Source organism: Sciurus vulgaris, assembly GCF_902686455.1.
Source record: "Sciurus vulgaris genome assembly, chromosome: 8".
In the NCBI taxonomy this organism is placed as follows: Eukaryota; Metazoa; Chordata; class Mammalia; order Rodentia; family Sciuridae; genus Sciurus; species Sciurus vulgaris.
In genome coordinates, this window is record NC_136468.1 from 146,465,450 (window position 1) to 146,492,675 (window position 27,226).

The following is a 27,226-nucleotide window of genomic DNA, read 5'->3' on the forward strand; positions in this document are numbered from 1 at the left end:
GGTTTTGTGTCCCAAAAGTTGTAAATGCTTTGGAGGTCCATTGCACTGTTCACTAACTTTATTCCGTAAACAGTTGAAAGCATCTACTTTGTCTATCTGTACCTTGAATGCCGGAGACTCCTAAGATGCCTGGAAAGAGTTCATAGAAGAAGGACCCTGTAGTTATATAGGAATGGCCTGGAAAGCGTCTTGGAGGGAGGCGTGGCAGTGCAGGATGACTCTAGAGACTAGACTAAATGGTAGGATGACATGAAAGAATATAAAGGTCAGGTCCTAAAAGAACAGTGGAGCCAGATGAGGGGAGGGGCCCTCCAGGTGCGAGCTGAAGAAAGTTATTTGACTGCAGGCAGAGTGGCCAGAAGCCATGTAGGGTTTGGGGGATTTATTTGATTTTGTGTTCCATCAGGGTGTTGCTGTGTTGCCCAGGGTGGTCTCAGACTCCTGGACTCTGGCGAGGCTTTTGTCCCAGCTTTCCGAGTGTAGGGACTACAGGTGCAAGCTGCCGCCCCCAGCTTTCCACGTGTTTTCTTGAACGAGCTGTGAAGGAAGGAAATGAGTAATTTTTACACCCAGATGACCTAGTAAAATAGGGAGAAGTTGGGGAACTGTTTAAGAAAGTCTTCAGCTACTCTGTTCTTGGCCAGAAAACCTCCATCCAGGCCAAGAGTTTTGAATTTCAAAAAGTTGAAAGAAAAGGAGTGGTGATTCTTCAGTACCCCAAGGAAGTTGCTCAGGCAGTCTGCGGAGGAAGGCTTTTCTCATTTGGGTAGACATCATCTCCCTAAGCTATTTTTTCTTTGAGAGGTAGGGTCTTAGAAATGTCCTAGGCCCAGGATGGACATGCTATCAAAGAATGAATTGTTTTGTAGGTAGTTCATAAAAAGCACACACAACACACACACACACACACACACACACACACACACACACACACACACAGAGGAAATCCTTCAATGGATTAAAAAACCCCTATTATTTAGTACACTGCTTCCTATAGGGGCAGCTTTAGGGGCATGTGACCTGTGTGGTCCCACACATTTTTTTGTATTGGACCCAACAAATAACGTAGCTAGTCCTGCCTCTCACCTTCCAAAACACCATTATCTTGGGGTTTAGAATTTCAACATGCTGGGGAACACAAACATTCAGATCACACTAGAAGGCGATCCAGGGATGAGTAACAGTAGGAAGTCCCCACAGCAGTACTGGTGGGGTAGGAGAAGGCGGTGCAGCCAGAGCTCAGGCCAGAAGCACTTGGAGGAGGCCATCATGATGCCAAGCCTGCTCAAGCACCTCAGCGGAAGATGCTCCTGGAGATACTGACCAAGCAAAGGGAAAGGGAGAGCAGTTCTCCCAGAATCTCCCCCTCTTGCCTTCCAGCCTCCAGCCATTGCCTTTGGAGGGCCGAGCCCAGCAGGAAGTCTGGAAAAACTCTGCCTGCATGTCCACTGCCTTGGGACACAGAGCAGGCAGGTGTGTGATAGAGGTAAATGACAGTACAGTAAATATGCATCCATCCCTTCAGTAAGTATTTACTGAGTGCCAGAAACCATGGTGCATGCTGGGGCTACAGCCTTGATCAAAATAGTTAAGGGCCCAGGTTTAGGATGAGAATTGTTTCAGGACCTCCCTGAGAATCCTAAACCGCAGGAAGACACAAGTCTCAAAAAGAGACCATGTAATTCTTTACCATTTCCCTTACCAATCAAAATGCTGGTGTTGGCATGTGTTAAGTTAACCAAACTGCTTTCCAGAGAGAAGCAGCTCCTTTACCCCAGGGGCACCCTACCACTGAGCTGCATCCCCAGTCCCTTTTTTAATTAATTTTTTTACGACAGGGGTCTCGCTGAGTTCCGGAGCCTCCCTAGTTGCTGGCATCACAGTTGTACGGTCACCACACCCAACTTCACGTTTTGACCCTATCCAGAGAAGTACTTGCAGGTTTGGCGTCAGACGTTCATTTAATTTCTGTGGTACAATTACACTTCAGGGATGCCTTCTTTCCTCCATTCTCCTTTCCTTCTTTCTTTTTTCTTCTCTTTTCTTTCTTGGTGCTGGGGATTGGGTCCAGGGCCTTGTGTTTTCTAGGCAAGTGCTCTACCACAGAGCTACACCGCAGCCCCAGGGATGCATCTGGGGTTTTTGGTTCATTTATTTTTAAATATTTTTAGTTGTAGTTGCACACAATACTTTCATTTTATTTATTTTTATGTGGTGCTCAGGATTGAATCCAGTGCCTCGCATGTGCTAGGCAAGCCCTCTTACCACTGAGCCACAACCCCTGCCCTGTATTTTGTTTTTTAAGACGGGGTCTCATTGTTGCCCAGGCTGGCCTAGAACTACTGGACTCAACTGATCCTCCCACCTCAGCCTCTTGAGTAGCCGGGACCACTGGTACATGCCATTGCTCTCGGCCTAGGACTCTTTTTTTTTTGAAACAGGGTCTCACTAGTTGCTGACTTTGGCCTCAATCTTGTGATCCTCCTGCCTTAGCCTCCTGAGTAGCTGGGATTAAAGATTTGTAAGTAATTTAGAGTTAGATCGTGGCAGGTATACATAAAAAATTTTAACTGACTTTCTGAAATCAGGCAGCAGTAGCAGTAACACAATCTACCGATTTCATTTGTCAAGATGTTGAACCCTAAATCGAAACCATTAATAAGAAAATCTCATGTACCATTCTGTATACCATTCCAAAGAACTCTTTAGAAAAAGTCTGTTCACATGTACCAGACTGTGTCGGTTAGCTTTTGCTGTGAAACACACAGTAACTTATTGTGAGGTGCATACAGCAATAAACGTTCCTTGGCATGGGTGGTTTTGTACCAAGTGTCTCTCATTCCCTTTTTGGGATTGATGGATAGTTGAGGAATATTCTCATTGCAGTGACAGATGAGCAAAACAGTGAGTATTCTCATTCAAGTGCTTTTGATACCTATGGCCAAAACAAGTTATGTGACCAAATCCCAAACTAAGAAGTAGCAAAGCAAACGCTTTAGAAATAAACTCAACTATAAGCTGCTGCATTGCAGTGCACCAGCTTATCTGGGTGGCTGTTCCTCTTTGATGTTCAGTTTTATCATCTCAAAAATACACATTTATCACATTTGCCTCTCAGGATCGTTATGAGGATTAAGTGAAGCAGTGTTTGTGAAAGCACGTTGTGAGCAGTTAACGGCTTTTCACATTAAGGTGTGTGGGAAATGTCCTGGTGGTGGTGTTTGCCCTGTTGTCAAACACAGAGGAGAGCCACGAGGCTTGAGGTGGCTGCAGTCTGTCAAGTGCTTTCTTTCGGCAAGTGGCACTCCTCTTTCCAGTGAAAATCAGCCCACCGTCAGCCTTCAGGAAGACCTGCTTTGACTGTTTTAAAACTGCCAACAAAATGAAATATGATTTTCAAAGGTAATTCAAAAAAGCCAAAGGTTTGGATTCTCTCAAGCATGAACACAGTTTGGTGTTACCTGAGAGGTTAAAGAGGGAAAGAAGCCTGCATCCCAATGAGATAACGGAGAAAAGGACAGGGATGTCCCTGCAGCATTGTTCCTTAAATCCCAAACTGGAAGTGACCCAAATGTTTATCACTGATAGTGGGAGGGGCTCATCTGTGCACTTTTCATACAGCAGAAAGTCGCAGCTGTGGAAATGAATGACTTGTAGTTACAGGCCATAGTAGGTGGACCTGATAAGTCGTAATACTGCATACAAGAATAAATTTTTCATTTATAATAGTTCCAAACAACGGCAACAAGACAAATCTAGGTAAGGTAGGGATGCAATTGTAAGTTATAAAACCACAAAGAAAACAAGACAGAGGATGTAGCTCAGTGGTAGCGTGTGCTTGGAGGCTGGGAAGTGAAACCTCACACCCGTTAGCAGTTCCTCTCTTTCCTTCCTCAAGCCCCTGCCTCTGAACATTCTGCTTTATGCATCCATGAATCTAGCTAATCTGGACCTTTCATAGAAATTGAATCATATAGTATATGGCGTTTGTTTGTGATTAGTGTCTTTTATTTAGCATGTTTCCAAGGTTTTTCCACATTGTGGTGTTAGTACATTATTTTATTGTATAGCTGAATAATCTTCTGTTTTATGGTATACCATTTTGTGTTTATTCATTCATCAGTTGATGGGTATTGGGTTGTTTCTACTTTGGGGCTATTATGGATAATGCTCCTCCGAGCATTTAGGTACAAGTTTTTGCGTGAACCTATGCTTTCGTTTCTTTTGGGGTTACACCTAGGAGTGGAATTGACGGGTCATATGGTAGCTCTCTGTTTCACGTTTTTAAGAACTGCCTGTTTTCCAAAGTGGCTGTACTATTTTACATTCCCATCAATAATATATATGGATTTTAATTTTTCTACATCTTTGACATTTGATATTTTTATCTTTTTAACTTTAGACATCCTAGTAGGTGTGAAGTAGCAATTCACTATGAATTAGCACTTCCCTAATAACTAATATAACTAATAACTGATAACTAATGATGTTGAGCTCAATATATATTTGTTAAATGCAGGAATAACCAGATAAATTTCCAAATTAAATTGTCATACTACATTTTATATTGTTCATTTTAGTTTGACTTATTTATTTTTGCAATGCTGGCAATTTAACCCAGAGTTACTCTACTATTGAGCTCCATCACCAGCCCTTTTTATTTTTTATTTTGAGACAGGGTCTTATGTAGTTGCAGAGGCTGGCCTCAGACTTGGGATTCTCCTGCCTCGGCCTCCTGAATGAGATTACAGGTGTGTGCCACCATGCCTGGCTATATTAATTTTAAAAATTAATACTTGCTCTTTTTTGTGACGCCTTGTGGGTGATCAGCTGCTCCAAAATGAAGCTGAATATCTCCTTCCCAGCCACGGACTGCCAGAAACACATTGAAGTGGATGATGAACACAAACTTCGTACTTTTTATGAGAAGCATATGGCCACAGAAGTTGCTGCTGACGCTCTGGATGAAGAATGGAAGGGTCATGTGGTCCAGATCAGTGGCAGGAACGACAAACAGTGTTTCCCCATGAAGCAGGGTGTCTTGACCCGTGGCCATGTTCACCCTGAGTAAGTGACGTTCCTGTTACAGACCAAGGCGAACTGGACAGAGAAAGTGCAAATCTGTTCAAGGTGGCATTGTGGATGCCAATCTGAGCATTCTCAACTTGGCTATCAAAAAGGAGAGAAGGATATTTCTGGGCTTATGGATACTACTGTACCTTGTAAACTGGGACCCAAAAGAGCTAGTAGAATCTGCAAACTTTTCAATCTCTCTAAGGAAGATGATGTCTGCCAATATATTGTCAGAAAACCCTTAAACAAGGAAGGTAAAAACCCAGGACCGAGGGTGGGGAGAAGGTGGGGGGGAAGGAAAAATAACAGAATGAGACAAACATCATCACCCTATGTACATGTATGATTACACAAATGGTGCGACTCTACTTCGTGTACAACCAGAGAAAAAACACTTGCACCCCATTTGTGTACAACGAATCAAAATAAATTCAAACAGGGCTGGGCAGATAGCTCAGCTGGTAGAGTGCTTGCCTGGCAAGCACAAGGCCCTGAGTTCGATCCCCAGTACTGCAATAAATAAATAAATAAATAAATAAATAAATAAATAAATAAATAAATAAAATAAATTTAAACAAAACAAAACCCCCAGAACCAGAGCACCCAAGATTGAGCGTCTTGTTACTCCACGTGTCCTGCAGCACAAGCGCTGGCTTATAGCTCTGAAGAAATAACGTACTAAGAAAAATAAGGAAGAAGCTGCAGAATATGCCAAACTTTTGGCCAAGAGAATGAAAGAAGCCAAAGAAAAACACCAGGAACAGATTGTGAAGAGACACAGTCTGTCTGTCCTCTCTGAGAGCTCCTACTTCTACATCTGAGTCCAGTCAAAAATAATAATTTTTAAGAGTAACAAATAAGATCTGGCCTTCAAAAAATAATAATAATGCTTTAGCTGTTTTCTAGTTTTAAAAGTAATACATACTGAAATGGTTATCCCAAAAATCAGAGTAGCGTCTACCTTATGGGGAGGGAGGGAGACAGATCATGGGGACAATGCTTTATTCCTGACCTGGCTCATAGTTGTGCAGAATTACTTCATAATTAGTGCTTAAACTATATATACAAATAGTCTGCACTTCTCTGTATGCATGTTCTATAATCTCATTGTTGAAATTTTGGAAAGAAAATGTTTTGTCTTATTAAGGACAAATCAACTTGAATTATTTTCACCACCCAAGCATCTTGTGTTTTTTTCTGTGAGTGCTAACTTTTGGGCGAGGGGAAAAAGAATATTTATTAATTATTGAATAAACCTTTTGCCTTTTGTTGGAGGAAAAAGAAATTCCAAGAAGTTGCCAGCAGGTGGCGGAATGAAACAATATTTGCAGACCTAAAAACAAACCAAAACCAAAACATAAAAAAGCAGCCAACACTTACTTGGTCTCTAGAATACATTTCTTGTGAATTTCCTAGCCATAGCTCCTATTATACAAAATAATAAATGTGGCTTAATTGAGGGCCCATTAGACTTAATTCTTCAAATGCATCAAAAGAAAGATAAAGAAAGGTACTGGGTGTTTTTTCTCTGCTGTTTGATTATTCCTTCAAAATAATGGGTTTGGGAGGATACTGGAATTTTTGTGTCTACAGCAGATGAGAACAGCAAAGGTTTCTGGTTATAAATTTGTCCCTCAAAATGTTCTTAAGTGGCTTTTGAGATGAATTAGGAGACATTCAGTTTCTAAACTTTTTTCAAACACTTCTTTCATTTCCTATCTGGTTGAAAATGGCCATTGGAGGCTGGGGGAATTTTCAGAATAGTAAAAAAGACTTTTAAATTTGGATACAAAGCCAAAAGAAGGATCATCATTCTCATCATAACTTACCTTAAGATACATTTTTTTGGGGAGCCAGGCACGGTGGTGCACACCTGTAATCCCAGCAACTCAGAAGGCTGAGACAGGAGGATTACAAATTCAAAGTCGGCCTTAGCAACTTGGAGAGGCCCTAAGCAACATAGCAAGGCCCTGTCTCAAAATAAAAATTAAAAAGGGCTAGGGATGTAGCTCAGTGACAAAATGCCCCTAGGTTCAATCTCTAGTACCAAAAAAAAAAAGCAAAACAAAATAAAAGAAAAACCCATTTGTTTGTTGCTGATGATGTAGCTTAGTGATAGAGTTCTTGCCTGACATGCAAGGTCCTGGGTTCAGTCCCAGTACTGCCAAAAATAAATATTAAAAGAGATGTTCATTTGAGGTAAGCAAGTCATCTGCACTGGGGAGAGGATGGCGGTGGTAATGGAAGATGGATTGAATATAGAAGTTGTGATTGGATGAGTAAATATTCTATGGATAATGAACTTTTGCAATCCTCTTGGAGAAAGTAGCAAGTATAGAACAAGAAGGAAACCAGAATGAACCCTCTGAATTCGAATTGGATATTGGTTTAGTTTTTTAAATCTGTGGATAAATATAGTTATATAGTTATAAAGATATAAATGTGTATAGGCACATACACACATGCATGTATGTACACATGCACACATACACCCAGGTACATCCATGTACACATACAAACAGATTCCCTAGATCCATTCTCTGAGAGAGCCCAAGAGTAGTGACACTCACCAGGACAAAACATCTCCTATGCCAAAGAATAAGGAAATGCTTAAAGCAAGATGAGACGTTGACTGTGTCTCAGTGGCCAAGTCTGTGACAATTTAAGCATTAAGATACATGGTTATAGTAGCTGGTTACCATGATATGTGCCTGTTCTACTTCATCAGGGGGCTGTCAGGAAGATTGCTTGAATCAGAGTTCAAGACCAGCCTGGGCAATACAAGGAGACTGGGTCTCCCCAAATATAAAACAAGCAGGATGTGGTGGTGCACCCCTCTAATCCCAGGGACTTGGGAAGCTGAGGCAGGATGAGCACAAGTTCAAAGCCAGCCTCAGCAATTTAGTGAGGCCCTAAGCAACTCAGTGAGACCCTGCCTCTAAATAAAATATGTGACTCAGTGGTTAATTGTCCCAGGGTTCAATTTCTGATACCAAAAAAAAAAAAAAAAGGAAAGAATAAAACCCATAGTTATAGTATTGGATTTTAAATCATCTACTAAGAGGAAATCATGAATTCATGTTGTCATGAATAAATGGCATGAAAAATGAAGAGCAAAATACTTATTAAAGTGCCTCCCCATAAAATGCTTAAAGATTACAAAGGAAATAAGTGTTTCTAGCTGGGCGCAGTGACACACGCCTTTAATCCCAGTGGCTCAGGAGGCCGAGGCAGGAGGATCGAGAGTTCAAAGCCAGCCTCAGCAATGTGAGATGCTAGGCAACTCAGTGAGACCCTATCTCTAAGTAAAAAATATAAAATAGGGTCAGGGATGAGGCTCAGTGGTTGAATGCTCCTGAGTCCAATCCAAAGTACAAAAAAAAAAAAAAAAAAAAAAAAAAAAAGTATCTGTAGCTGCATGTGGTACCAAACACCTGTAATCCCAGTGACTTGGGAGGTTGGGATTGCAAGCTGAAAGCCAACCTCAGCAATTTAGTGAGGTCCTAGGTAATTTATTGAGACCTTGTCTCAAAAATAAAACCTAAAAAGGTATGGGGATATGGCTTAGTGGCTAAGTGCCTCTGAGTTTAATCCCTGGTACCAAAAGAGTAAAAGAAAAAAAAAAAAAAAAAAAAAACACAACGTGTTACCAATTTCACATGAAACCTCAAGGGGGGTTAAATTGAAAACACAGATAATAACAATAACCAGTGTTGGTGAGGATGTGGAGAAATGGAAACTTCGTGTTGTCGGTAAGGACGTAAGATGGTGTCTCCACTCTGGAATAGTGTGACAATTCCTTAAAATGTCAAACTCGGAGTTGCTGTATGACTCAGTAATTCCATTCTTAGATGTATACCCAAGACAAATGAGAACACAGGGCCACACAAAAACTCGTGCACGAATATTCACAGCAGTACTGCACATAATAGCCAAACAGTGGAAACAACCCAAGTTTCCATCCACTGATGAATAGATTAGAAAGTGGAATGGAATATTATTCAGTGATCAGTGATAAAAGGAATAAGGTCCTGAAACATGCTATGGTGTAGATCAACCCTGTGATATACACTAAAGAAAAGAAAGAAGCAGTCACACAAAGCCATGTATGGTGAAATTCTGTTTACTATGAAATGCCTGGAATAGGCAGATCCTTAGAGACAGAAAGAGTAGTGCTGCCAGGCTGGCGGAAGGGTAGTACTGTTCACGTGTCTAGATTTGTTTGAAGGAGTGATAAAAACATCGTAGAATTAGGTAGAGGAACGGTGGTTCAGCCTGTGAATATACCAAAAACCACTGAGTCATGGCTTCCAAGACAAGGGGTGAACTTTATGGTACATAAATGATATCTTACTAAAGCTGTTATCTTAAAAATATGCAAATATCTTTAAAAGTGTCACGGTCATGAAAAACAAAGCAAGGCTGAGATACTCTCTGATAGACCAGAGAGGACCAAAGAGACAGAGTACCTAAATGCAGTGGGGGCACACAGATTGAATCCTGGGACAGAGGAGGATGTTAGTGGAGAAACTGAGCAAAATCTGAGCAAAGACTGATGTTTAGTTTATAATAATCTATTGGCATGAATTTTTTAAAAAATACTTTTAGAAATATATTTAATTAGAATTCTCCTAAGGTTTATATCAATAAATTTCTCTTATAACAGCTCAAATACCTACATAGGAGAAGGAAGTCTCAAGGGAAAACAGATCACTTTGTTATTTAAAATGCCAGGGATGTGGCTCAGTGGTTGAATGCCCCTGAGTTCAATCCCTGATAACCCACTCCCCCACAAAAAAAAAAAAAAAGCAAGTTAAACTTTGTGATTTAAGAAACAAAACCCAGCCCCCGACCCATACAGAGTTCATGCTAGAATATCATTTCAAAAACAATGACTTATCCAACAAATAATAATAACAATATTAGAATGTTTAAGTCCAGTTAACTTCAAAACACAAATGTGTATACTTAAATTTAGCTGATTCTCTGAGAGTTCTAGCTTAAATAAGATGATAACAACAATAACAACAAAATGTTAAATTAAGTGGAAAGCAAATATCTTCAGCCCATTTCCTGGGAAAGTAGTTTTGATGTTGATCAATGTGCCGTGGTTATGTAAATCATCAATATTATGGGAAGCTGGGCGAAGTGTAGATGGGAACGCTGTACTATCTTTGCAGACTTTTAGGTATATTTTAAAATATACCTAAACAAAATATTTATTTATTTATTTATTTATTATTATTATTATTTTTTTTTGTGGTGCTGGGGATTGAACCCTGGGCCTTGCGCATGCAAGGCAAGCACTCTACCAACTGAGCTACATCCCCAGCCCCAAAATATTTATTTTAAAGAAAACATGAATATGTAAAGCCAATACTGTTTAATGCTGGGACTATATCCCCAGTTCTGTTTATTGCTAATTTTATTTATTTATTTATTTAGACACTGGGGATTGAACCCAGGGATGCTTTATCATTGAGCTACATCCCAGTCCTTTTTATTTTTAATTTTAAGATACAGTCTCGCTAAATTATTGAGACTCTTGTAAATTGCCCAGGCTGGCCTTGAACTTGTGATCCTTCTGCATCAGCCTCTGGAGTCACTGGGATTTCAGATGTGCACCACCATGCCCAGCAAGAATTTACACTCTTTACAGAGAAGGTAAATGAGGTACAGGTTTACCCATCTAGTGAGTGGTGGGACTGAGATTTTATTTATTTATTTATTTATTTTTTTGAGACAGGGTCTCATTATATTGCTCAGGTTAGCCTTGAACTCTTGGGCTCAAGTGATCCACCTGCCTCCATCTGTTTAGTAGCTATAGAGCTGAGATTTGAGCTCAGGTCTGACTGACTGGGCCAAGCCCCTACTCTGTCACATAGCCTGTCACCAATGTGGAATTTAGTTACCCTCCCATAACCCCCCCACACCCAAGCTAAGTAACACAAATAACTGCATAAAGGACATTCTCATACTTGAACAATAAACCTTAATTGCATGACATTTAATAGAAATAGCTCTGAAGGTATAGAAGGAAAACCCAACCCACACTCAAGTTTTTCCTGCCGTGCACTCAATCCAGCTCACCTCTGCCACTCCGAGAGGTGTGGGGTTTGCTTGTTACCAGCAAGGAAGCTATCATTTCTGTGGCCATTTTGACACCTGCTGGGCTTCCTCAAATCCCATTCAGCATTAATTCACTGTCTACCTGGAGGGAGCATAGATCCTACAGATTGAGGGCTTAATCCCTAAGACTGCCACCTTATATGTCAATCATAAATCCTGTGTTTTTCCTGTGAAATCAAGGTTTTCCTAGTCCCCTTCTTGGGTTCGATTAATTTAAGTGACTCACAGAACTCGGAAACATTTACTGATATTTACTGGTTCATGATTACGGATATTACAAAGGAAACAGATGAATAAGGCAAGGTATGGGAGAAGGGACATGAGCTTCCACATCTTCTTTGGGGGCATCACACTCCAGGAACCTTCAATGTATTCAGCTACCTGAAAGCTCTCTAAACCTTGTCTTTTTTTTTTTTTTTTTGTAACAGGAATTGAACCCAGGGACTCTTGCTGAGCCACATCCCAGCCTTTTTATTTTTTGAGACAGGGCCTCACTAAGTTGCTTAGGAACTCTATAAGTTGCTGAGGCTGGCTGTGAACTTGTGATCCTCCTGTCTCAGCCTCCCAAGTCACTGGGATTACAGACGTGCACCACCACTTCTTTTTGGTTCTTTTAAGGAGACTGCATTGCATAGGCACGATTGCTGATAGCCTGGGTGGGAAAACCCAGCAAAGCCTGCCGATTCAGATCCTTGGCTCTCCACGGAGCTTCCTTCCTCCGGGGCATAAGGCAGGACCCCTCTGGAATGAAGGGGGTCTTAGGACCTACTGTTGGACAAGGCAGGTCAGGGAATTTATTTACAAGCAGTTCCAAGTCAGAAAGGCCGAAGATTAGTTTCTATAACCTGCCCTGGGGAGGGAGTTATGAGCCAGGAATATGGTCAAAAGCCAAAAAAAAAAAAAAAAAAAAAAAAAAAGAGATGGAGAAAAACACAATATCTATTATTTAATTTATAAACCTGTGAACATAGTAAGGTGAGGGTTTTACATTTTCACTAAATATCTGGTAACTTTCCAAAAAAATGTTACCAATTTATGTACTAGGCCAATTCTGTTGCACTAAATTTACCCAGGCACATGAATTTCAGGGCACATGAATTATCATAATTTTAGTCCTACTTTTTCTTTAACCAAATGTGATTGTGTGTGTGTGTGTGTGTGTGTGTGTGTGTGTGTGTGTGTGTGTATGTATGTACTGGGGACTGAACCCAGGGCCCAGGGGTGCATAAGCACTAAGCCACATTTGAGCTCTTTTCTTAAAAAAATTTTTATAACTTATTTGTTTGTTTTTATGTTGTGCTGAGGAGGGAACCCAGTTCCTCACATGTGCTAGGCAAGTGCTCTACCACTGAGCCACAACCCCAGCACCCACATCTCCTTTTTAGTTTTTATTTTTGAGGCAGGGTCTTGCTAAATTGCTTAGAGCCTTGCTAAATTCCTGAGATTGACCTTGAACTTGTGATCCTTCTGCTTTAGCCTACAGAGTCACTGGGATTACCATCATGTGCCACTGCACCTGGCCCACGTGTGATTTCATATATCTGTTTACAGGTATCCATTTCCATTCCCACAATTGTCAGTTTAATAGCCACATAGTGTTACATGATATGGGAGACCAGAGATTACTCAACTATTTACCTAGAGTGGGGCATTTGGGATGATTCCAGTTTGTGGGTGATCTGAAAAGTGCTGCTGTTATCTGAACATAAATTGCTTGTTATGATCTTTGGGACTATTTTGAGCAAAGACATTTGAGAGAAGAAAATGAAGGAAAAGTCCCTGGAAATTTTTTTTTTTTTTTTTTTTGGCAGTACTAGGGATTGAATCCAGGGCCTTATATATATTGGGCAAGTGCTCTACCACTGAGTTACATTCCCAGAAAGTCGAAAGTCTCTAGAATTTTAACTTTGCCTTAGACAGGTGTACTTTTTTTGAGAATTGGCCTTAGATATTTTTTACCATGTATAAGTTAATATAGCTACTTGTAGCTGGGTGATCTTGGGTGTGTGCCTTTACCTAGTTATGCCTTGGACTGCAGCATTGTCTGGGAGTTTATAGAATTATAGGGTCTTGGGCATCTATCTCCTAGAATCTTCTGAATCAGAATCTGTATTTTGTGGTACTAGGGATGGAACTCAGGGACACTTTACCACTGTACCACTGGGTTACATCTCCAGGCCTTTTGTTTTTTGAAGCTAGGGTCTTGCTAAATTGCCCAGGCCAGCCTCGAAAATATGATCCTTCTTCCTCAGCCTCCCTAGTGGCTGTGATTACAGGCCTGCACTACTAGCGATCAGTCAGAATCTACATTTTAATAAGATCCCAAGAATGTGGTTTATGGGTATGTTAAAAGTTGGAGAATCAAACCCAGTGTGCACTGGCACACATCTGTAATCCTAGCAACTCAGGGAGCTGGGGCAGGAGATCTCAAGTTTGAGGACAGCCTCAGCAGTTTAGTGAGAACATCAAACAAATTAGTGAGAACCTGACTCAAAGTAAAAAGGCCTGGGGATGTAGCTCAGTGGTAAAGCACCTTGGGTTCAACCCCAGAACAAAAAACACAAAAAATTTTAAAAAATAATAAGTAGGGGGAATTTTGCTTTAAGAGTACAGGCAGTCCCCCGCTAACTATGGTTGGACTTTGAATTTTTTGACTCTATGGTGGTGGGAAAGCAGTACGTACGCTTCCAGTGAGAAACAGCCGACACGCTACAGTGTGCTGTGTTGCTAAGCCGTGATGATTGGCAGATTAGGTGTATTAAATGCATTTTTGACCTAAAGATATTTTTGATTTATGAGGTGTTTCCTGGGGCCTAACGCCACTGTAAGTCAGTGCACATCTGCGCTGTCCAACAGGAATAATTACACTCCTTCCATATAAGGTTGTCATGAAGAGTTAATGCACACTATGTGGTCTACAGAAGAGCACCAGCACATATTGCTACGTGACTTTTTTTTTTTTTTTTTTTGAGACAGGGTCTTACTAAGTTGCAGAGGCTGGCCTTGAATTTGTAATCTTTCTACCTCAGCTTCCCAAATTGCTGGGGTGACAGGTGTGCACGGCCATGCCTGGACAGCTGCATACTGCTATGTGTGCTACTTGTGTCTCTCTGCAATTGCTCAAGTCATGGGGCTAGTTGTCCCTAAGTGGAGCACCTTATAAGAACAGATGGGGGGCCAGAAATATAGCTCAGTGGTAAGGTCCTTGCCTCAGCTTGTGAGGCCTTGGGTTCAATCCCAGCACTGAAGAAGAAAGGAAGGATGGAAGGAAGGAAGCGAGAGAGGGAGGGAGGGAGGAAGGAAGGAAGGAAGGGAGGGAGGGAGGGAGAGAGGGAGGGAGGAAGGAAGGAAGGGGGAAACTGGGCACATTGGTACTTTCCTGTAATCCCAGCGACTCAGGAGACTGGGGCAGGAGGATTGCTAGTTTAAGTCCAGCCTTAATAATTTAGAAAGGTAAGCAACTTAGCAATAAAAAGGTCTGGTGATGTGGCTCAGTAGAAGAGTGCCTCTGGATTCAGTTCCCAGTAACAACAACAGCAAAAAAGAATGTCTAGATTTTTATATAAAATCTTTTTAAAACTACTTTTAATTGTAGATGGACTTGATAACTTATTTATGTATTTTTTTATGTGGTGCTGAGGATTGAACCCAGTGCCTCACCCATGCTAGGCAAGTGCTCTACCACTGAGCTACAACCCCAGCCCTAAAATCTTTTTTTTAATTTAGAAACTCTAACAAATATTTATAGCAACTTTATTAAAAATCAACCCAAACTTGAAAAAACCCAAATGCCCCTCAACTGGCTAATGGATATGCAAACTGTGACATACTCACGTTACGAAACTGTGCTCAGGAAAAAAAGAGAAGAAAAGAAAACTTGGATGGAACCAACATTTGACCCAGCTATCCCACTCCTTGGTTTATACCCAAAAGACTTAAAATCAACATACTACGGTGACAGCCACATCAATGTTCACAGCAGTTAATTCACATTAGCTAACTAGGGAACCAACTTAGGGGCCCTTCAACAGATGAATGGATAAAGAAAATATGGTATATATTCATGATGGAATATTACTCAGCTTTAAAGAAGAATGAAATTCTGGCATCTGCTGGTAAATGGATGGAGTTAGAGAATATCATGCTAAGTGAATAAGCCAAACTCACAAAACCAACGGCCAAATGTTTTCTCTGATATGGCGAAAGCTAATTCACAATAAGGGGTAGGATAGGGAAGAATAAAGGCACTTTATATTAGGTAGAGGGGAGTGAAGGAGGGGAAGAGCCATGGGGGAAGGAAGGATAGAGTGAAACATATTATTACCTTAAGTACGTGTATGACTGCATGACCAATGTGATCCTGCAATATGTAACGTCAGAAAAATGAGAGATTACGCTCCATTTATATATGATCTGTCAAAATGTATAAATGCATTCTACTGTCATATACAACTTTATTAGAACAAATAAAGTTAAAAAATTTTAAAAAAGAAAAGAAAAAAGGAATGAATGGCTGATATAGACAAGAGCATGGATGAACTGCAGATGCTTTATGCTGACCACGATGTAGTATCAGGGACTGGATTTACTTTCTTACTGGAAACAACTCCCCCAACAGACATGGACATTAGTCAATGAAGGACGGTGATCCCTGAGAGACAGGAAACACATGGATTTAGCTCTACAACTGCCCCAGCTTCCTGTCTTGAGAGTTTCCAGGCCACAGTGCATGATGGGGGGATTCCAGGTGGAGTCTGACGGAGGCCCTGAATTGAAAGATGGGGCTGAGAGTCCGGGAGGACCAAGGGCTTGACACTCTGGAGAGGAGACACCTGTACTGGCATAAGTCCAGAGGTCTGCAGTCAGCTGAAGACTGACTGACCCCTTCAAGGGAAGGCAGTGACCCCAGCCAGAATAAAGTCTGAAAAGGGTAGAGGTACACGTGCATGATGCTCACACGCAGCAAAGAAGAGTGCTTGTACACCAGCCAGCCTGGAAAACCTGATGATTCATGGGACATCCGTCTCACCTCAGTAGTGGGAAACATGAGCTCTAGATTTGGCACTGTTTTGTTTGCACTTAAAACAAGATGCACCAGGTGGTGGTGCACACCTGTGACACCAGTTACTTGGACTTGCAATCCTCCTGCCTCAGCCTCCCAAGCCTGGGATTACAGGATGTGCCCCTGCATCCTCCCATTGCCAGCTATTTTTGGGAGGCTGAGGCTGAAGCATCTCTAGTTTGAGGCCAGACTTGGCATATTAGCAAGACCTTGTTTCAAGAAACAAAGAGGACTGGGGTTGTGGCTCTGTGGTTAAGTGGTACTCCCCAAAAAACAAAACAAAAAAACAGAAACCACAACTGGGAACTGGGGAGGTAGCTCAGTGGTAAAGTGCCCCTGGGTTCAATTCCCAGTACCCAAAACAAAACCAAAAGCAGAATATGTTTCGGCATTCCAAAATTCAAGAGAAGAAAGGAAGAGGGAGAAAGAAAAGGAAAGCATGAAGAGGAGAAAAGAAAAAAGAGAGAGGAAGTACCTGAAAAGGAAAATTCACGGATTCCAATGTCTGACATATAATCAATAATAACCAGGCATTTTATCAAGAGAAAAATAAGCCGAGTGCGGTGGAGCGCGCATGTGATCCCAGCAGCTGGGAGGCTGAGGCAGGAGGATCGAGAGTTCAAAGCCAGCCTCAGCAATGGTGAGGTGCTAAGCAACTCAGTGAGACCCTATCTCTAAATAAAATACAAAATAAGGCTGGGGATGTGGCTCAGTAGTTGAGTGCCCCTGAATTCAACCCCCAGTACTCACCCTGCAAAAAAAAAAGAAAAAGAAAAATAGATTAATCAAAAGCACACAGATATTAAAATTAGCAGAGAAGGACATTTTTAGTGTTAATTACTTTTAGTTATTAATTACTGTTTCACATATTAGCAAGGTTAAGTGGAGGTATAGAAAACATAAAAAAGATCCAAGTATAACTTCTAGTTTGGATAGGATTAATGGTGGATTAGGCATTAGAGAAGAAAAGATCAATGAACTAGAAGAGCCCTTAGGAAACGCACACTAGGAACTGTCCATTTTGGGTATGTGATCACATACGTAGCTATATATTTATCAAAACTCATGCAACTGTACATCAAAAAGAATGAATTTTATTATATATAAATTATACTTCATGGCATGCTCGTTCAGTGCGGACCTGGTGCCTCTTTTGTGAAGTGGCAGCTGAGGAGACTCTGGCATTTGCCGTGGCCCACGAAAAGCCCAAGGAAGGAGTTAAGACTGAGGACAATGATCATATTAACTTGAAGGTGGCGGGGCAGGATGCTTCTGCAGTGCAGTGTAAGATGAAGAGGCAGACACCACTTAGTGAACTCATGAAAGCCTATTGGGAACGACAGGGTTTGTCAATGAAGCAGATCAGATTACGATTTGATGGGCAGCCGATTAATGAAACAGACACCTGCACAGTTGGAAATGGAGGATGAAGATACAATGGATGTGTTCCAGCAGCAGACAGGAGGTGTCTACTAAAAAGGGAACCTGCTACTTTACTTCAGATCTCTGTTCCTACAGACCAAGAATACATTCTTAATTAGAAAACTGCAATTTGGTTCCACCACATCCTGACTACTACAGTATAGTTTTCTCTATTCTTTCATTTTCCCCTTCCCCATTCCTTTGTTGTACATAAAGTAACTGGTGTATGTGCACAAACACATGATATTTTTTTTAACTAAATGGCCAATTATATGTTTTGATTGACATCAAATGGAGATGGGATGGGGAAAAATGCTGGTTCTGTGAAATTATCCCCTTTCTTCATTAGTGGCATGCCCATTCAGCTCTTATCTTTATATTCCAGTAAGTTATTTTGCGCTCACTGTTTTAACAACAACAACAAAAAAACCTGAACAACATAAAAATCCTTGCATACCTTGTTCGATTGGAGAATTTTAATGTTTTTCATTTATCATTGTAAAACCAAGGACAATTTTATAACTTTTTTGTATGTAGCTGTTACATGTAGGGCAATCTGTCTTTAAGTAGGGGTAAATTACTCCTAAAAGAATAAAAAAGATTCCTAGATAGTTTTCCCTTCAAGTCAAGTATCTTGTTGTTTAAATAAACTTCTTGTTTAAAATGAAAAGAAAAATTATACTTCATTTAATCTTACAAAAAGAAACTCTTTGGAATAGGATATTTGAAATTTACTTCAAAATAATACAAAAGGCAGACAAATGGGTAGAGATGTAGATAAAATAAGATCGGTTATCAGTTGAGTGTTGAAATTGAGTGTTGGGTGCTGTTCTTTCTGTTTCTGGGTATGTCTGAAGTTTTCTCTATAAAAACAAAACACAGCCCTGGGATGTAACTCTGAGGTAGAGCATTTGCCTAGCATTCCTGAGGCTGTGGGCTCAATCCTTATCACTGCAAAAACAAACAAAAAAAAAACTCAAATACTTCAGTTTGGAGTTTTAGACTCTCTAGAATCTAAACTTTATGAGGACAGGAGTTTTTGTCTTGTTTTGGTAGTTGCTCTATCTCCAAAGCCTGGGGCAGCAACAGCCACAATGAATATTTTTAGAATAGATAAATGAGGGATTGCTCCTTTCCAGTTCTCTCTCTCTCTCTCTCTCTCTCTCTCTCTCTCTCTCTCTCTCTCTCTCTCTCTCTCTCTCTCTTTCTCTTTTTCTGGTACTGGGGATTGAACCTAGGTATGCTTTACCACTGCACTATATCCCCAGCCCTTTTGAATTTTTTTGTTTTGAGACACGGACTAGCTCAGGCTGACCCCAAACTTGGGCTCTTCCTGCCTCAGCCTCCTGACTGACTGGAATTACTGCCCAGCTCAGGTTTTTCATCCCAGCATCAGATCCTGTGAAGTGTTTATGGAAAGACAGCAGCCAAACTTCATGAACCCTATGCTCTTCCTCACTCACTTGCAGTACAATAAACAGTTTCTGAATTTGATTGCCCATAGCCCACCACTGAGCTTCGGGGATGTTTGATTTATTAATTGATACAATGTTTGGGAGTCACAGATGGGAACCTTAATTCAAAGTTTATCACTAATTAGATCTTTTTTTTTTTTTTTTTTTTGGTACCAGGGATGGAATCCAGGGGTGCTTAACCACTGAGCCACATCCCCAGTGCTTTTTATACTTTATTTTGAGATAGGGTCTCATTAAATTGCTTAGGGTCTTGTTAAATTTCTGAAGCTGGCTTTGAAATTGTGACCCTCCTGCCTCAGCCGCTAGGATTATAGGTGTGCACCAATGGCTAGATCTTAGGTAGATTGCATCCTTTTTCAGGGCTCAATAAGAATTTCAAGTATCTCTCTGTGTGCATATGTGCATTTTTCCCATTCAAAGTTCTTGGAGATATCTAAGAACCCAAAACATTGGGAGCTTTTTCTTTTTCTTTCTTTCTTCTTGTTTTTTTTTTTTGGGGACGGGGGTGCTGGGGATGGAACCCAGGGCCTTATGCTTACAAGCTTATGCACTCTACCGACTGAGCTATCTCCCCAGCCCCTTCTTTCTTTTTTTAGTACTAGGATTGAACCCAGAGGGGCTTACCCACTGAACCACATCCCCAGTTCTTTTGATTTTTTATTTTGAGACAGGGCCTTGGTAAGTTAATGAGACTGGTCTTGAATTTGTAATCCTCCTGTCCCAGCCTCCAGAGTTGCTGAGATTTCAGGCCTGCACTACCACATCTGGCAACATTGTGAACCTCTGTGGTGGCTGATCTTCAATAAAGTTCATTCCTGGGCTGGGGAGATAGCTCAGTTGGTATCCCCAGCACCAAAAAAAAAAAAAAAAAAAAAAAAATTCATTCCTTCCATTCATTCAACAAATATTTATTTTTTAAAATTTATTTTTATTGTAAACAAATGGGATACATGTTGTTTCAGTTTGTACATGGAGTAACAGCATACCATTTGCATATTCATATATTTACATAGAGTAATGATGTTTGATTCATTCCGTTATTTTTTCCTTCCCCCCCACCCCTCCCACCTCTCTTTTCCCTCTATACAGTCCCTCCTTCCTCCATTCTTGTCCCCCTCCCACTCCCCATTAAGTGTCATCATCCGCTTATCAGTGAGATCATTCCTCTTTTGGAGTTTTGAGATTGGCTTATCTCACTTAACATGATATTCTCCAATTTCATCCATTTGCCTGCAAATGCCATACTTTTATTATTCTTTATAGCTGAGTAATATTCCATTGTATATATATACACCACAGTTTCTTTATCCATTCATCAATTGAAGGGCATCTAGGTTGGTTCCATAGTCTGGCTATTGTGAATTGAGCCGCTATGAACATTGATGTGACTGTATCTCTGAAGTGTGCCGATTTTAAGTCCTTTGGGTATAGGCCGAGGAGTGGGATAGCTGGGTCAAATGGTAAGTCCATTCCAAGTTTTCTAAGGAATCTCCACACTGCTTTCCAGAGTGGCTACACTAATTTGCAGCCCCACCAGCAATGTATGAGTGTACCTTTTTCCCCACATCCTCTCCAACACCTATTGTTGCTTGTGTTCTTGATAATCGCCATTCTAATTGGGGTGAGATGGAATCTTAGTGTAGTTTTGATTTGCATTTCTCTTATTACTAAAGATGGTAAACATTTTTTCATATATCTGTTGATTCCTTGTACATCTTCTGTGAAGTGTCTGTTCATTTCCTTAGCCCATTTGTTGATTGGGTTATTTGTATTCTTCATGTAGAGTTTTTTGAGTTCTTTATATATTCTGGAAATTAGTGCTCTATCTGAAGTATGAGTGGCAAAGATATTCTCCCACTCTGTAGGCTCTTTCTTCGCATTGCTGATAGTTTCCTTTGCTGAGAGAAAGCTATTTAGTTTGAATCTATCCCAGTTATTGATTCTTGCTTTTATTTCTTGTGCTATGGGAGTCCTGTTAAGGAAGTCTGATCCTAAGCCAACAAGGTGAAGATGTGGACCTACTTTTTCTTCTATAAGATGCAGGGTCTCTGGTCTGATTTCAAGGTCCTTGATCCATTGTGAGTTGAGTTTTGTGCAGGGTGAGAGATAGGGGTTTAGTTTCATTCTGTTGCATATGGATTTCCAGTTTTCCCAGCACCATTTGTTGAAGAGGCTATCTTTTCTCCATTGCATGTTTTTGGCACCTTTGTCTAGTATGAGAAAATTGCATTTATTTGGGTTTGTGTCCGTGTCCTCTATTCTGTACCATTGATCTACCTATCAATTTTGGTGCCAATACCATGCAGTTTTTGTTACTATTGCTTTGTAGTAGAGTTGAAGTTCTGGTATTGCGATACCCCCTGTTTCATTCTTCCTGCTAAGGATTGCTTTAGCTATTCTGGGTTTCTTATTCTTCCAGATGAATTTCATGATTGCTTGCTCTATTTCTGTGAGGTACGTCATTGGGATTTTAATTGGAATTGCATTGAATCTGTATAGCACTTTTGGTAGTATGGCCATTTTGACAATATTAATTCGGCCTATCCAAGAACATGGGAGATCTTTCCATCTTCTAAGGTCTTCCTTAACTTCTTTCTTCAGTGCTTTGTAGTTTTCATTGTAGAGATCTTTTACCTCTTTGGTTAGATTGATTCCCAAGTATTTTATTTTTTTTGAGGCTATCGCAAATGGAGTTGTTTTCCTCATTTCCCTTTCAGCTGTTTCGTCGCTTGCGTATAAAAATGCTGTAGATTTATGTGTGTTGATTTTATAGCCTGCTATTTTGCTGAATTAACAAATATTTATTGAGTGTCTACAGTGGCTGAAACTCTTGGGGATTCAATGACAACCAAGACAAGGATTAGTTCCCTGAGATTTCATAGAGGTTATTTACTCAGGGAGGGAAACATATAACCGATTGGGAACAAATCACTTCATATAATAATAACTTGCATGAAGAAAATAAAGCAGGTGCTATATCAAGTGCCAGGGGAGGTGTGAACTTCTGGTTGTTCATGGAGGGTCTTTGCTCAGAGGCGATATTATGAATTGCCTTGTGTCCCCCAGAAAGATAGAATTCTCACCTCAGAACATGACCTTATTTGGAAATGGAGTATTTGCAGATGTGATTAGTTGAGATGCCATAATAGAGTAGATATGAAGAGAGGATACACCAAAGGCCATGTGACACAGGTCTGAGATTGGAGTGGTACAGTCCAAGCCAAGGCACACCTAGGATTAGTAGGCACCATCATAAACAAGGAAGGATTCTTCCCAGGACTTCGAAGAAGCAAGGCCCTGCTGACACCTTGATTTCAGACTTTCAGCCTGAAATATATGTGAGAGAAATACATTTCTATTGTTTAGGCCATCTCGTTTGCGGTACTTGAATCATCCAGTTTGTAGTTACCACTGCCCTAGGAAACTAAAGCAGGTGTCAAATGAATCGAGGCTCTGGTCATGAGAAAGAGGGAACCGTATAGGATGCAGAGGGAAGAGTATGCCGTGCAAAGCCCGGATGACAAAAAACAATGGCTGGAAAGCATGATCTGTCGTCAATGTACGAGACGGGACCGAAAAGCCAGGCTGGGGCAGATCTTGGAACACTTTGCAGAGGAGGGAAGGAAACTGGATGAAATTAGTTTGGAGGATGTTGTGTCCTTCAGTGAGTGAAAGAGACAGCTGTTAAGAGTCACCCAGTCTTAGAGGGCAGGAATCTCGAATGCATAGGTTGCAGTAAATAGTAACGTGAAATGACAGGTCTTCCCCGCCCTGTCCCCGACCTTACGACACGGTCAATGTCAGCTTTGGAATTCCAGGGCACTGGCCGTGGGCCAGATTAGAGATTAAGGGGTCCTGGTGGTGGCGGTGAACTTTCATCCCTCCCAAATCTTTCTCACCCCCACCAGCCGACGCTCCCCAAACCACAAACTAAATAACGTAAGTGCTGCAAAAGCAGCTTGCGGACAAACTCTGGCCCGCCCCTCCGAGAAGAGAGGGGTCCTGAAGGCGCAGATATCCCGAGGGGGCAGCGACAGACCCAGCTAAAACCTGCAAAACGCCTTAGTACCGGGCGGGCGCGCAGAGTGCGGGTAGGGAGCCGGGGAGCCCAGTGCGCACGCGCGGGGCCCCGCCTCTCGGGCGAGGGGGTGGGGCAGGCGCCGGGGCGGGGACCGTGACGTCAGGCGCGCGCGTGGCTCCGGCTGCGCAGGAACAGCTGGTGCCTCTGAAGGCGGCTTGCGGGCGGGCGGGCGTGGGGTGCTGGTGGCTGGCGGGGCCACGCTGCGGGAGCAGCCGCGGCCGCCGCCGCCTTGCACCACTGCACCATGTCGGGGCAGCTGGAGTGCTGCGAGCGCGAGTGGCACGAGCTGGAGGGGGAATTTCAGGAACTGCAGGTAGGGCCGGACCACCTGGTCCCGCAACCCTGCTACTTGCGGTGCAGTGTCTTCCCCTTCCCACCCGCCGAGCCCAGGAGGTGGGGCGACGGGGCCCCGGTGTGCGCCTGGCTAGCCCCTGGGCGCTGGTGGTCGGCCTGGACCAGCCCCCAACCCCCTCCCAGCGTTCCAGTTCTTTACCCTCCTGGGGCGCCCTGTCGAAGCCCCCCATTCTCCCGCCCTCTCACCCGCTCTTTGCTCTGCGCACCTTATTCGCTGCAGAAAGTTGGTCTGTGGCCTCCGAGGGCAAATTCCAGGTTGTGTCCATGTGGATCAAGACTGAGGGGGCCTGGTAGTGCTAGGGTTCAAAGAGGACAGCCCAGCACCCACCGCCGCAGGGGTCCCCCGATGCCACCCACCACATCTGCTTTCGGCACTTGACCACCCCTCTCCCGCTGGCAGGGCAGCTCTCTCTTCTGCTGCTCCATTTTGGGACATGTGCTTAGGAGCAGTTCACCTTGAACCCCCAGACTGTGCTTGGGGATTAGAGATCCCCGTTTCCGTCTTTGGGAACTCTTGTGTGGCGCCTGCCCTCTCTAGGCTGCTGCAGGTTCAGTGTGTGTTGTGGTTGGCACCTGTCAGTTCTGACAGCTGGGTTGCCTCACCCAGCCTCACCCTTCTGGCCCAGAGCTGTACCCCAGGTGGGGCGAGGGCGCATGTGCGATGTGTCCCTTGAGAGAACGACATTGCTGTCAGGGGTCCCAGCAGGAGCTTTGTTCGTGATAGAGGCCTCAGCTACCCACTTGGATGACTAGAGAGCCTTAGGAACCCTTGGTGATTGACCAAGAGGGATGTAGGGACTTTTTTTTTTTTTTTTTTTTTTTTTAGGGACTGTTTTGGATGTTCCCTCTCCAGCCCCAGGACTGTTTTCCCAGGGGCTTATGCTGTGTTTGCATGAAATCACATCACACCCCCAGCCCTTCTCCCCTCCTCTCTTCAGTTGGAGCACTGACATCTTACCTGTCCATGTGGCTATTGTCTGTAGTTGGGTTGTCTTAGTGTCCAGAGGAGGGAAGAGGAGGTGGCCAAGGGTATCTGTGATGAGTCTCTCTAAACATGAGACTGTAGGTGCTGATGAACGGCTAGGGGTTGCTGGAGAGCCTGGGCAGGAAATGAGGAGCTGTTTCAGCCATGGACAGAGGGTAAGGTACCCAGGATGGTCTTCCAGCAAATGTGGATTCATGCCTTCTTCAGCTTGGCACCTTCACCTTCAGGTCTAGAGCTTGGGTCCCTTTTTGTTCCACCTTCATGGAGAAGACTAATTCTTTTTCTTCTTCTTCTTTTTCTTTCTTTCTTTTTTTAACTATATTGCCCAGTCTAGCCTTGAACTCTTGGGCATCCCACCTCAACTTCCTGAGTAGGTGGGACTACAGGTACATGCCACCATACCCAGCTCCACAAGAACAACTACTACTTTTTTTTTTTTTTTTTTTTTTTTTTGCACTCTGAATTGAACCCAGGACACTCTACCACCAAGCTACATATCTGGCCCTTTGCATTTTTTATTTTGAGGCAGGGTCTTGCTAAGTTGCTGAGGCTGGCCTCTAACTTGCGATCCTCCTGCCTCAGCCTCCGAGGCACTGGTATTATAGGCATGCACCACCATGCTTGGCTCCCTCAGCCATGTCTTAAGGCTTTGTCTCACTGGGCTTTGAACTCATGTCCAGCTATGGAGCCACAGAGTAGTTCTTAGGGTCAGGAGCAGAAAAGAAGAGGTATGCTGTGTGAAGTTTCTGTTGTTGATAATTCCTTTCCCTTGCCCTGCCTCAGACTAGGAGGCGGAGGAGGAGGAGGAGCCTTACCCTTCAGAGCTATGCAATTATTGCAATTAACAGCAATTAGAAAGCAAGTCTTGGCAGGCAGAGATTGCAAAGGAGTCCTTTGATTTGTTGTTATGTTCCTTTTGATGTCTTAGATGCTCAGGTGTGTCAGGGACAGAGGAATTGGGAACTGAGTCTGGATTTCCTCCCTTGGTGTACAGCAAGTGTTGTAGTGAAGAGTGACATCACTCAGTTCTTTAGAGAGGTAGACTGGGTTCTACTTTGGGGAAGAGGGGACGGTCAGCTGGTGACAGATGGCCTCCTGGGGGTCAAGAACATTGATTGGCCAAGCATGGTGGAGCATACCTGTAATCCCAGCAGCTTGGGAGGCTGAGGCAGGAAGACTGAGAGTTCAAGGCCAGCCTCAGCAATTTATAGAGGTCTTAAGCAACTCAGTGAGACCCTGTCTCAAAATAAAAAAGGGGTGGGAATGTGGCTTAGTGGTTGAGCACCCTGGGTTCAATCCCTGGTACTAAAAAAAAGTCAGTGGAGCAAAAACACCATTTACATCTTCAGTTCACAGATGAGGAAGCTGAAGCTTGGACATGCTCCTTGACTGAGCTGAGCTCACACAGCTATTTGGTGGTAAAAGTGGCGCTAGAACTTAGTTCTGAAATGTTGGGAGGCTCCTCTCTGTCTTCTCTACTTGGGAGATCTCTGCACCTGTGGTCTGAAAGTCCCTGGAGCTGTGCATGTGATGAGTCGGTGTGTGTGAGTGTGAGTGTGTGTTGGAGAGAGGCTCTGACCTGAGACGCGGTTGAGGAACAAGGAGGTAACACAGGGAGGGGTCGGGGGAAGGCTGCAACTAAGAAGGTCAACAATACAAAGGACTTTTTTTTTGCACCAGAATATCCTGGCCAGTCCAGATTTTCCTACATCTGACTGAGAATCTGGGATTTTTGGGTTTCATATTTGCCTCTATTTGATTTTGGGATCTTTGTGTTTTCTCTCTCTCTCTCTCTTTGAAATGAAGGAAAGAGGAAGCCCAGTTCTCAGACTCTGGAGGATTTGAAAGGTCTTTGGAACTCCCCCTCCTCCACAGAAAGCCCCAGCACAGTGTGGGATTTTCTAGAGAATCAGTTTTCTTCAGACCTGATTTGCATCTGTCAGGGCCTTCCTGGACTCCAGGGAAAGTTGTCGCCATGATGACATAGTTTTTGGGCAGTTGGGTTTTGGCCAATCTGGTGAATTGATTATCAGTCTGAGAATCTGGCCCCCTGACCTGTGGTGTGACCACAGAAGGTCACTTACAGACACGTGGCAGGTGATTTAATGAGCAGTTCCTGCCTTATATCCCTGGAAACCTGACCTGTCCCTCCCGGCACAGGAAGGAGGTAGTCCAAAGCAGCCTTTCCTGAATCCTGACCTCACAGGGTGACAGGGACCTTGTAGGCCATTGTAAAGATTCTGACTCTTACTGACAGTGAAGCGGGCGTCTCTCTGGCTGCTGTGTATAGGATACAGAGGGAGGGGCCGGGGGTTACAGCGTGGTAGAGTGCTTGCCTAGCACGCCTGAGGCCCCGGGTTCAATTCCCAGCACTACCAAAAAGAAAAAAAGTAATAAAAATACAGGGAGGTGGGCTAGAAGCAGGAGGGTCAGTACTATCTCATCAAAGCCTCATAAAACAGATCCTGTTACACCATTTTACAGAGGATAAATTGGTTACTTATGGTCACATGGCTTGTAAATGTTGGAGCCAGGATCTGAGCACAGACTGCTGAACACCAGCCTGTGCTCTTAACCACTAGCAGAGGCACAGTACCCCAGGTGCTCTTAACTTTTGTTTTCTTCCATCTTGGGTTTCCTCTTTT

The 27,226-nt window shown here is 42.8% G+C and overlaps 1 protein-coding gene and 2 pseudogenes across 6 annotated transcripts in view; all 3 read left to right on the forward strand.

Annotated features, from left to right (window-relative positions):
* The first annotated feature begins 1,064 nt into the window (after window positions 1–1,064).
* On the forward strand, window positions 1,065–5,493 carry LOC306667184 (small ribosomal subunit protein eS6-like; annotated as a pseudogene). The gene is made up of 3 exons (XR_013766746.1): window positions 1,065–1,473; window positions 1,839–2,394; window positions 4,831–5,493. The product of XR_013766746.1 is annotated as a small ribosomal subunit protein eS6-like (transcript).
* Window positions 5,494–15,980: 10,487 nt separating this feature from the next.
* LOC306668919 (small ubiquitin-related modifier 2-like) lies at window positions 15,981–17,967 on the forward strand (annotated as a pseudogene). The gene is made up of 2 exons: window positions 15,981–16,056; window positions 17,426–17,967. The product of its transcript is annotated as a small ubiquitin-related modifier 2-like (transcript).
* Window positions 17,968–23,347: 5,380 nt separating this feature from the next.
* TMEM120B (transmembrane protein 120B) overlaps window positions 23,348–27,226 on the forward strand; it is a 43,713-nt gene continuing 39,834 nt past the window's right edge. For 2 of the 4 annotated variants that reach the window (XR_013765459.1, XR_013765460.1), the window contains exon 1: window positions 23,348–23,555. Coding sequence is in view for 2 of the 4 variants with exons in the window: in XM_079149613.1 (XP_079005739.1) it covers window positions 23,487–23,555 (69 nt within the window). In the remaining 2 variants the exon portion in view is untranslated. The remainder of the gene's footprint in view (window positions 23,556–27,226) is intronic. The other 2 variants (XM_079149613.1, XM_079149612.1) reach the window with 2 other exon arrangements.